Here is a 12,381-nt window from a genome sequence, read left to right on the forward strand (position 1 = left end):
TCAACCCACATTAATTACGCAATAAGATGTCAACTCAAAACAATGATGCTTAAAGTTGACATTTTATTGCGAAATGAATGTGGGTTGACACATTTTTGCTAAACACCATCCTTACCTAATAGTCAAGACATCTCCCCCGCATACCTACTTCTGCTGCTGACGATACAATACCTTAAATTTGGATCTTTTACGCGCGCAACTTGATGATACCCCTAATGAAATATATGTATAGTGCAGAATTTCCGAAATTAACCGCCCCGGACAAACTTAATATGGAAAATCAAGTTCAGTCAAGGATCCTAATGAGCCTAAATGAAACTGCCATATTTTTAATTGAACATAAAATGTAATATAAATATAACATAAATTTTCACTTACATTTATAAATATGATACAATTCACGTAACAAAAAATCTATAAAGTCCCAACATTATTTTCTGTAGCATCAATATTTTCTTTGGCATGTTTCCTGGCCATTTCTCGTCTTGTTTTGACATGAATCCTGTGCCCCATGCAGTCGAGGTTCTCTTCGTAACATTTGTTTTTACAGCACTTCTTACAGAGTTTATAACCACATTTACCACCCTGAAAAATAATGTAAATTAATTCAAATAAAACTTGCCGTCTTAATAAAAACTACCTCTAGATGGCGCTGATTAAGACGTTGCCACATATATTTTATGCGTGTCATACGCATACGGCGATGTTTGCGCACATGGTCCATGGAACAACTACGAGTGTGGAGGGGGCTTATCGCTTTGACAATAGAGGTGTGTTCAAATATTCATGAGCACCTTGGCCGCTCCAATATTTCTGATGAGGACTGTACCTCCGTGAGACGTATTAAAGTTTATTTTACCATACAACAAAGCTTCATGATGGGTTGGGTGTTTGTTCCATCATAGCCTCGATACTTCTTACCCGACTTTGATCAAATGTCAAATTATTTGTTTTTGTTGCTAGGGTGGCATAGCTCATAGTTATACCTAGCAGGCGTGGCTCACTCCGCGATTTCGTCGTTTTGCTACAGGTAGCTAAAAGTACATCCGTTCCACACCAATTTTGAGGAAAGCCATAAGCCGCGCGTGGCCATATCTGCGTTAGTGGGCATAGACGCGTTTTGTTAGAGTGAGTCTTCTGTACCTAGTACTATTGTTTATTCTGTGAATATAGCTACTTTTTAAGGTTCCGTACAAAACTTTGTTCATGGAACACTTATGGGGTCTTGCAAATCGGTTATTTTACTAGGTCTCAAAAAATAATGAAGTACATTTTTAACAGGTTTCCAAAAAGGATACGCAACAACCATTATTGGTGTTTAGACTAGATTTGACTTATTCTAGATTGGGAATAATACAAAATACTTACAAGAGGGTTGGGGCATTTGTCGTTCATACAAATCTCGCCGCTCCTCGGTTGAGGCTTCCCGGGTCTCCTCGTGACACGGCGGAGCTTCTTCATTTTCTTCCGTGATATTGTGTTTCCATCTGTATCTTCGTGATTTCTTTTACATTGGTTATCACTGTCCTGAAAAAATTATGGATTGTAAATATTCAAAGTGGTCAATACGTTAAGATGGTATTCAACCTATCCAATTTCCTCACATTTTGCTTAATAAGAGAGTAACACGCAATTACATTGGACAAAGAAATCGGACAGGTGGAATACCACCCTTAACAATAAAGTTTTATGATATATATTCCCATTTATCCCCGAAGGGCACAGATGGGAATAGGTGCATTCATGTGCCTCATACTCATATATGGCGGGGCCAGTTGGGGCGGGGACTAATGGGAATAAAACAGACTTATTAACCCTTTGACTGCCGAAGACGTCAACTAACACGCGCGGCTACAGCCCAATGCCAACCTGCGCATTTTGACAAAGTTCGTGATGCGCCCCTCACGATAGGAGCGGCATTCAAAGGGTTAAAGCATTTAGAAAAGATCAATTCTATAGAAGCTAGTAATTTCTAGAATTGAGATTTTTTTATATTTTATCTACCATCGTCTCCGCTGGCTTGGCCACCTCGAAAGGATGGGTGAAGATCGGGCAGCCAAAACGGCCTACTTGGGTCGACCAACTACTTAGGCGCCGTCCTGCTGGTCGTCCTGTATACCTACCGTTGGGCAGATAGAGTGGAGGCAGATCTCCGTGAGCTGAGCGTCGGCGAAAGCTGGCGGGATACGACTCTGGACCGATCAAAGTGGCGTGCTCTTGTGTTGGAGGCCAAGACTCATTTTGGGTCATTGCGCCAACCAAATAAGTACTAAGTAAGTACATATTTTATCTACAAGAGTATTTATGACGTTGTTAAAAGCCGCTAAGCCCATTTACCTGATTTCTGCATAAATTCTCCATTTTCTGTGTATGTTCTTCTGGTGACATCCTTACATAAGGTTGGCATATCCATGGAGGTAATATTAAGTTAAAGCCTATCCTGGTTACTGCTTCATTTTCTTCTAATAATTCCGTACCCTCGTGGTAATTTAAATATTTACATTTAATATTTGTACACACTTGTTTAAACTCTTGGAGGTTCTGAGCAGTGGCCAATAGTTGTCTGTCATCATTATTGTCTTCTATCGTAAAACTGCAATCAGAAAATGCAAGTTTATTTTATAGATATAGCAAACTAGCAGATAAATTAGCTGATCGTAAGCGACTACCAACGCCCATGGACACCCGCAACACTAGAGTTGTTGCGTTGCCGGTTTTGAGATGAGAATACGCTCTTCTCCTGAAGGTAGGGTTATGTTTGTTAAAAGCCGGGGTCCACATAGAGCGGGCATACGCGCAAGGCAATTTCCTCGCACACAACGCCGAGGCGGCGCGAGCGAGGCACGTCTACAGTGGCCGTTTTGTGCGCGCGTATCCTCGTTCTGTGTGGACTCGGCTAGAAGTATAATTATATGTAGTACCTTATAAAACTTGATCATGCAAAACAAAGAATTTAGAGTAGATAATAAAGACTGCTATCTTAGAAGTTGTTCACATTATACTTCGTTTTTTTTAGCATTAGAAATAAGGGAAACAATCTTGACGTCTTTTAATTGAAAAACACATTTTAAAAATGAGTTACGGCAAATATGTAACAATACAATTATGAATCTAATACGATCATTTATATTCCTCTGCTTTCATAAGTAATAGTTTTTGATTTTTAAATAGCGTTTTTCAATTAAAAGACATGTCAAGATCGCTTACCTTCTTGCAAGATCTTTCTAATGCTAAAAACTATAGTCAAGCAGACATTCCATGGTTGTCTCAGTTCACTACATGGTGTTATATGTGTTAGGTTGAATCAATCAAAATATATGAGAATGAAATATGAATAAAGGAGTAAATAAATATTAAGTTGGGTAAGTGTGCTACTTTCAATTTAAATGACAATCCATAATTACATGAAATGTATGATTGTGATATTTCCAACTTACATTTTATGAAATATTTTAAACAAGTGTCCTCTAATATAAGATGATGGGCAAGGGTATTGCTCTACCAAATCAAGGTATTCCTCTGCCATTTCCCAAGTGACAGAATTGATGCCACTAAAGAGGGCCGGGTTTGTAAGGATGCCCTCTGCACTCATGACGCCGTCAACATTAGTGTACTCTATACACCTGTATACATCTTCTAAGCATTGAATGTTACCATTTGCTAACATGGGGACTGATACTGCATCCCTTAAACAAAAAAATGCTAAATGAAGTACCTACACATTTTACAACAAAATTTTCATTAGTGTCATAAGATTAAGACAAATATACCCATTAGGGTCAATAAAATAAAATATAAACGTACCAAGAGCAATCTTAAGCAAAACCTAAATTAATTTAAATTTAAATTAACCTCCTAAGGCCCAAGGTCCTACCTATAGTACTTATTTATTAAATTTAAATCATATTCAATTGGAATAGTCCCATTTGTTTTCATTCAATTTTCAAACAATACCAAAATCAACTCTATTCCCTGGCACATAGGTTCCAATTTCAGTGACTGTTCGTGACTATTAGGCGCTGCGTATTTTTGAGAGTTCGACCTTTTCTTGGATGGTGAAATAAAAATCCGAAATTTTAACGTGCTTACTCTTATAATTCTAAAAGCTTAATCTACGTGTCCATTATTCGAGGATATTGGGGTAGAGGGGGACAATATGTCGTGACGTAGGGTGACGAAGGCGTATATAGAGCTCCGTATTGGCCGCGATATGTGTGACGCGACATACGCAACTGAGTCGCTCCGACCAGAGATGTCGCTGTGGGTCTCGTACGGAACATGCCCCCGGCCTTGAAAGATCTGGCTTTCAAGAGGATTCTTGGTCTTCTCTCCTCTCTTCATCAGGCTGAGACACCAAGGGGCAGATTTTGGTGTAGGCGCGTCTTATGATGCCAGATGCGGTGTGGATGTCTGCCACTCTTGACACTCCGTCTCGCCCAGGGATAGTCTTGACGACGCGTCCTAGATGCCATTTTAGCGGAGGCAGATTGTCGTCTTTTATGAGAACTAGTGTGTTCGGCTTCAGGTCTTCGCAGTGGCTCCTCCACTTGGATCGCGTCTGTAATTCGGAGACGTACTCCTTGGACCATCGGGTCCAGAAATGCTGCCGTATCTTCTCCACCATCTGGTACCGGTTGAGTCGATGAGCAGGCGCGTGCTGAAGGTCCTCTGAGGCGGGCGATGTCAAAGTGCGACCGACAAGAAAGTGCGCAGGGCTCAGAGGAAGGAAGTCGTGCGGATCCGATGACATGGCGTACAAAGGACGGGAATTGAGGACGGCTTCAATTTGGCTTAACGCCGTGCTAAATTCCTCGAAAGTGAGGTGAGCGTTTCCAATAACACGGCGTATATGAAATTTACACGATTTTACTCCAGCCTCCCATAGGGAACCAAAATGGGGCGCGTAAGGTGGAATAAAATGAAATTTAATATTACTACTAGTAGCGTAATCTATGATGTCGGGACTACATTGGGTCAAAAACCTGGCAAAATCGTGCATTAAACCCACAAAGTTCCTGCCATTATCCGAAAATATTTCGGTAGGCTTGCCGCGTCTAGCTATAAAGCGTTTGAGAGCTAGAAGGTAAGCATCGGTGGTCAGATCACTGACGAGCTCTAAGTGGATGGCTCGCGTAACAAAACATACAAACAAACAAATATATGCTTTAACAGTTTGAGCACCTCTGCCTTTGCGGTTTAATATGAAAACTGGCCCTGCATAGTCCACACCACAAGTTAAGAAGGGATATGTAGGCGTAATTCTCTCCTCGGGTAAATTTCCCATGAAAGGAGTAAGGGTTTTCCCTCTTAATCGCTTGCAAACAATACAATCATAAAAGATTTTTCGCGCAAGATTCCTACCACCTAGTGGCCACCAAGCATCATGCAGTTCGAAAAGAAGGGCTTGAGGCGCAGCGTGTAGAAGTTTCTTATGTTCGTGGCGAAATAATAAAAGCGTAAAGTGATGTTTGCTTGTTATTAGTATCGGGTGCTTTTTTTCATAAGCAAAGTATTGCGAATAACCGATGCGACCGCCGACTCGCATGACACGATCTTCATCAATAAACAAATTTAATTTACTTAAATTATGCTTGGTTTTAATTGTTTGTTTATTAGTCAATAGCTTGTACTCATCTGGAAACGATTCAAGTTGAGACAGCCTGACTAATAAATTCGTTGATTCCCGCAGTTCCTCGACGCTAATACTGCCCGCACGCTTATTATTTTTATTGCGCGCGTTGTGAATAAAGCGTAAAACGTAAGATGCGGCGCGTATCATGCGCGAGAACTGAGAAAACCGTTCGAAAGGGAATAATGATAATGACGCTTCAGTGGTAGCGGTAAGCGCTAATTCTACGTTAGATTTGACCTCCGGAAGTATGTCATGCGTATCATTCGAACTCGGTAATTTTGGCATGTTTTTAGGGTCAAAGTTAACATCCTGCAGAAATTCAGGTCCTTCCCACCATAAACTGGATCCAGCTAGGTCTTCCAATCGAACGCCTCTCGAAACTAAGTCAGCCGGATTAACTTTACCGCTGACGTGGCGCCATGGAAGCCCTTTGGTCAGTTCATGGATCTCAGTGACCCGATTCTGCACGAAAGTCTTTAATAAATTAGGTGCCATGCGCAACCACCCTAAAACGCAAGTCGAATCAGAGTAGAATACGACGTCATCAAATTTGCAGTGAAGACTATTTATGACCTTGTCATATAATTTAGCGCCTAGAAGTGCACTGCAAAGTTCTAAGCGGGGCGTACTTAGGACTTTAATGGGAGATAATTTTCCTTTCGAACATAATAATCGTGAGCATACTTCATCATCATCATTTATTGTGCGAATATAAATGCAAGTGCCATAAGCCACCTGTGACGCGTCTGTAAAGATATGCATTTCTATGCGCGTATAATTACTGCTACCCATTACATAACGCGGCACACGGATAGTACTTATGGCCAGTGTTAATGATTTAGTAAAATCATTCCAGGTGCGCATGACGTCAGAAGGGACTTCGTCGTCCCAGTCAAGTTTAAGCAGCCATAAACGCTTGAGTAAGACCTTGGCTAGCATAATGGTTGGACTTAATAAACCTAAAGGGTCATAAATTTGCGAGATATGTGATAAAATAATACGCTTAGTTACTTTATCATTAGGTTTCATCAAATCAAGTTGCGAGTTAAAATAAAATTGATCATAGTAATTATTCCAACCTATGCCCAATGTCTTTGAATTGCAGTCTTTATCGAACGTTAGTTTAGTTTGCGCGTCAGACAGCAGTGCGAAATTAGACTCTAAAGACGGCTCGCTAAAGTTAAATACCCACTTTCGTAACGGAAAACAACCTGATTGCAATGTTCGCGCGGTTTCATTGCATAATCGTAACAATTCAAGTTTATCCTGTGACCCAGTTATCATGTCGTCTACGTAAAAATCTTCGTTAATTATTCTTTTAACGTCGGGATCGGTGCATTCAGTGGCTAACTGTTTTAAACAACGGACACTTAAGAAAGCCGCCGACGCCATACCGTAAGTGACACGATTTAAACGATAAATTTGAATCGGTTCGTCGGGGCTGTCGCGCCAAAGGATCAGCTGAAGGTCGCGTTGATTTTCTGCCATCAGTACCTGACGATACATTTTAGCTACGTCCGCGCATGCCACGTAACGATGCTGCCTAAAGCGTAAAAGAATCGACAGAAGGTCGCCCTGGATCGCGGGACCTACCATTTGAAGATCGTTCAGTGATGTACCACTACTAGATGCCGCACTAGCATCAAAGACTGCTCTTAAGCGTGTAGTTGTGGATTCGCGAAAAACTCCATGATGTGGCAAGAAGAAATGCGGTGAGTTATATGACGTAACTTTACTCATGTGCCCTAAATCGAGGTATTCATGCATAAAGTCAGTATATAATTTTTTGCACGTTTCTGAACGCTGTAATCGTTTTTCCAGCGCCAGCAAACGACGTTCGGCTTGAGGATAAGTTTCTCCTAGCACTTCGGGTGGCTGTTTGAGTGGCATGCTAACACAGAACCTTCCTTCGCTGTCGCGCGTAGTGGTGCGAACGAAATGCTCCTCGCAAGCCTTCTCCTCGTCAGACCATGCGTCCCGAGTGGTAGGTACCTCCTCAATCTCCCAGAACCGCCGTAATAGCGAATCTGTTGTTTGCGTAAAATTACATTGGATGTGCTGGCCTTCAATGCGTGCGTTTAAATTGACAGGACCTGCTACTACCCATCCAAATTCGGTGTTTAATAGGTAAGGACCGTTACGTAATTTTAATTTTTCCATTGTAAACAAATCCCAAAACTTTTCACCACCTATTAAAATATCGAAATCGTTGTATTCTAAAAATTGCGGATCTGCCAGTTGTATATTATCTGGAAAATCGAATTTTGCGCAATGTTCATATACAACTGGCATTGATGTGTTTATTTCCGATAAAACAAAACAATGTAAATTTGTTGTGTAGTCGCTAATGCGCGATTTTATTTGGACACTGCAGGTTTGCGTACACTGCGTCACAGTACGACCTACACCGCTTATTTCGTGAGTGGACTGTACTAATTGTGTGCCTAATAAATCACGTAAGGATTCTTTTATAAAGGATCGTTGAGAGCCGTTATCAATAAGAGCGATAACAGTATGCGGTTTATTATTTTTATCAATCACGTCGATAAGCGCAGTTGACAACAAGACCGGCATCAAGGCCGGCGGCTGCGAAGGAATTCGCTGACAATGCACATTGACCGACACGGCGGCGGCCGAACTAGATGCAGCGGCGGCCGAAGTGGATGCAGCGGGGGCCGTGACGTCAGCGGGGGCAGGGACGCGAGTGCACTCATCACTAGGAGGATGGATAATTGAATTATGTTTATTATTACACTTGCGACACGGGCCGAATACGCATGACTCCACGGAATGACCCGCTCGTAGGCAGTTAGTGCATAACTTGTTGTCGGCAACAAACTTAAGTTTAGATTCGTAGTTAGTATCAAGAAATTTGACACAGGAATAAAGTGGATGATTCATTTTACACATAGGGCACGGGAATTTTGGTTTTTGCTGTGATTTTTGTGGTTTGCTGTTGGTAGAAACATTGCAGTGCACTTTGTTATTGTTGTAGTTATGAGTGGAGCTAGGAGTGATATGTTTTTTGTTCACTTCGTGCTTATCGCGTATACTCGTACTTTGTGAATGTGATGCCTGCAATGTTTCTAACATATCTGCACGGTTTCTTAAAAATTGAAATAAATCATCCAATTTAATCTTCATCTGAGTGTCGCCACTCGTAAGGCTACTTTTATGTTGTTCCCACTCGCGTTCAGTGGTTTTATCGAGCTTTGACACCAAGATGTAAATGATCAGAGTGTCCCATGACGATATAGGTTCGCCTAGGACTTTCAAAGCGCGTAAATTTTTTAGTGTTGTGTCAATTAACTTTCTAATAAGTATGTGCGATTCTTTAGGCAGCGACTGAAGCGTAAATAGTGCCTTGACGTGATTGTGGATTAATAACCTATTGTTATTGTAGCGATTAAGAAGGAGATCCCATGCCACCGCGTAGTTACTTGACGTTAGTTCGAGCGCTTCTATTACTAACAAAGCACTACCAGTCAGCGATGATTTTAGGTAGTGGAACCTTTGGATGTCACAGAGATCCTTCGAATTGTGAACTAGTGATAGGTAAATATCTCTAAATGCGAGCCAGTTTTCATACGTGCCGTCAAAAGAGGGAAGTGATAAAACTGGCAGCTTAATTGCCTTCATTGTTGTGTTTTGCGAAACAGTGGGACTTTTATTTGCTGTACTATTAAATTGACTTAAAATAGACTCGGCGAGGGCCTGCGCAGTGAAATAACTATCCTCAAACTGTTCTCGTTGCGTTAACTGGTCATCGAGATTCGATTCGAACACATTCGCTTCGATTTGAGTTTGAATATCGTTAAATTCAGTGTACAGGGTCTCTGCTCCTTGTATGCGTAGTTTTAAATTTATTCTACAAGGCTCAGTTAAAGCGTCTAAATTATCGCTACAGCTTTGAATGTGGGTTGCGAACTTTGTGAGTCTAGCCTTTATAATGCCACGTTTTTTGACCAATTCGCGAACTTGAGGTTCAATCGCGGCATCACAGATCACCCTAGCTGGCGATTTATCGCGTGATTTGCTAGTATTTGGTACTACAGTATCACCCAGTCCCATTTTGGTTAGGTTTAGTATAGAAAGCTGGAGTACTCACGTGTGGACTTTGGACCCTGATGCAACTCCGCGTTGTGTAGGTAGCGGCGAAAAGGAGTCCCAATACCGGTCACGCAATAATTACTCGTCACGGGCTCACTGGAATTGATTAAGCACGGTATTAAGCAACTGAAGACAAAGGGGGTTAGGTATAGGGTGGCTGGATGTCCGTACCGAAATATGCGCGTTTAAAATCGTTGGATGTCCAGTTCTCGTCCTACAGCTATCCGCAGTTTCCCAAATTTGCGCGTCCTTGGGTGTCTTCGTGCTGCATACGCGCCTTCCGTCCAAGAAGAAATGTCGATGCGCTTTCTCTTCCAAAGGTGCTGCTTCTCAATGGCCTCTCAATTCGTACTCAACGATTGGCGAAGAAACCGTTGATTATATTTGGCGAAGAAGGATCAATATGTTCGTGACTAGGCGCTGCGTATTTTTGAGAGTTCGACCTTTTCTTGGATGGTGAAATAAAAATCCGAAATTTTAACGTGCTTACTCTTATAATTCTAAAAGCTTAATCTACGTGTCCATTATTCGAGGATATTGGGGTAGAGGGGGACAATATGTCGTGACGTAGGGTGACGAAGGCGTATATAGAGCTCCGTATTGGCCGCGATATGTGTGACGCGACATACGCAACTGAGTCGCTCCGACCAGAGATGTCGCTGTGGGTCTCGTACGGAACAGTGACAAATTCTGGATTTTTCATTTGTATGGCTGGGCCTAGGAGGTTTTATTACTTCTAATGAGCAGAATTACTGTTTAAGTCCTGTATTTAGTAATACATAATTGCAGTCCGGGAAGAGTATAGTATAGGTAGTATTTGCTGCTTATATAATTTTATCTGTCTGGTTCACACTCTTGCAGGTTAGCAAGCTGGACTATGGAAACAAGACTTTTAGTCAGAAAGTCAGAATACAAACCTAACAGCTTTGATATGCTCCCAACTGGCAATTCCTGTGAGGGGCCCTTTTTGCTCTCGGGTCCTGCCGTGAACTGTGAGCAGCTTGCAGCCAGCATTTTGCAACATCAATGCATACTCTACAGATTTTTCAACACTTTCAAATATTCTCACCTTGCATGTTATTGGCACTGACACTGCTTTTGACATGGCTTGAACTGAAATCACATGTAAATTAGTTACATTCAAACAATGTATAGTTTGGCCAGGGACTGTCTGCTTTCAAACATAGACAGAGAATCGTCTGTCTTTGTCTTACGCTGGTACTAGTACCCAAAAGACAGGCATGAGTATAGTTTTTTTGTTCCTATTTTACTGACAAATTTGGTTTGCCAGACTATAAGTTAGCAAAGAATTGCCTTGTAAGGAAACTAATTCTTAATTTTACCATTTTCCTATAGTAAAAATTTACAAACTGAATTATTTATGTACAAACATTGATATATTTTATATTTAGCATATGAAACAAAACATGTAACAGGAATCTCATAATAACAGTAAAAGTATTTTTTTTTTATTACCCTTTAGTGTCCCACTTTGCCCAGCAGTAGAAGTATATAATATATTTATTGTTTGTACTTGTAATAGTTACCAATATTTTTCAATAATTCCCATTCATCCTGGAGAAAGGAGCCATATCTTCCTCTTTTAGCAATGGCTTGAGGACATCCCAGGTTTATGTCTATGGCATCACAGTAGTTTTCTGCTAGCTTTGCTGCTACAGCCATGGTTTCAGGGTTATTGCCACAAAACTGTTGACATAAAAGATCATGAAATGAAATTTTTTTACACAGTTTTACACTAATCCATGACCATACTCTATTGAATAATGGTGTAAATAATAATTATTACAAAAACCTAATTCCATATGAAAATCCAAATTGAGGAACATGCATTTATGTACAAAATATTTAGCTAATTACTAAAATGAGGGGCATTTTGGAAATTCTATAGTGTAATAGTGTAAGTTGTAATTTGGCTCGGTTTTATTAGGTAATACATAGTATAATCTGTAGACCCAGATGCACTTCCCTGATAGACATTCTGACGGCGCTAATGAATGGCTTTATCACTCTTTTATCAGGAGGTAAAAACGCACACAACATAAATAACCTACCTGTACAATCAAAGGTCTATCTTCATTACATGTTTGTAAACTGTCCCTTCTGTATTTAGGGTCCTTTGTGAAAATATTACTGTGGAACATTGGAGTGTAACACAACTGTGCGCCGTGACGACGACACAGTAGCCTCCAAGCTAATTCACTAGCATCTACCATAGGGGCAACCACAAAACGTGGGCGTTCTATTGATTCATACCAATCGTTCGACATTATTAATACGTTTAAAACTGAAAATGTGCAAATAGTAAATAGACACAGCATGCACCATGTGAGCGAACTCTTGGCAATATTTGGAGTGTTTGGACAAATTTGACATTGACACTATTGACATGACGTGCATGTCAAAGTTTTATTAAAGCTTTAACACACGATCGAACTGCCAAATCGTTCGATAAGGTCGCAAATACACTACTTGATAGAGTAAGAGAAATTACTTCATTTCTTTTTTCAGTGAAATTTATCCTACATCAAAAGAAGATTTTGAAATAGTTTCTTACAATAACGTAATTATTTTGATATAAGCCGTAGCTTAATTTTTGTACGTCCAATGCCTTCTTTTTC

The 12,381-nt window shown here is 40.7% G+C and overlaps 1 protein-coding gene across 1 annotated transcript; it reads right to left on the reverse strand.

Annotated features, from left to right (window-relative positions):
* Positions 1-326: 326 nt before the first annotated feature.
* Positions 327-12,108, reverse strand: LOC134665218 (tRNA-dihydrouridine(16/17) synthase [NAD(P)(+)]-like). The gene is made up of 7 exons (XM_063522094.1): positions 11,815-12,108; positions 11,290-11,449; positions 10,660-10,855; positions 3,438-3,686; positions 2,338-2,593; positions 1,369-1,527; positions 327-585 (listed from the first exon to the last, which is right to left on the reverse strand). The coding sequence occupies exons 1-7, from the start codon at positions 12,079-12,081 to the stop codon at positions 415-417; spliced, it is 1,458 nt and encodes a 485-aa protein (XP_063378164.1). The 5' UTR covers positions 12,082-12,108; the 3' UTR covers positions 327-414.
* Between the last annotated feature and the right edge of the window lie 273 nt (positions 12,109-12,381).

Source organism: Cydia fagiglandana, chromosome 6 (genome assembly GCF_963556715.1).
Source record: "Cydia fagiglandana chromosome 6, ilCydFagi1.1, whole genome shotgun sequence".
Lineage (NCBI taxonomy): Eukaryota > Metazoa > Arthropoda > Insecta > Lepidoptera > Tortricidae > Cydia > Cydia fagiglandana.

Coding starts and splice junctions, on each gene's coding strand:
- LOC134665218 (XM_063522094.1), bottom strand. CDS start 12,081: ATGCTGTGTCTATTTACTATTTGCACATTTTCAGTTTTAAACGTATTA. Junction 2,594..3,437: donor TTTAAAATATTTCATAAAAT/GTAAGTTGGAAA, acceptor TTCTGATTGCAG/TTTTACGATAGAAGACAATA. Junction 586..1,368: donor ACAAATGCCCCAACCCTCTT/GTAAGTATTTTG, acceptor ATTATTTTTCAG/GGTGGTAAATGTGGTTATAA.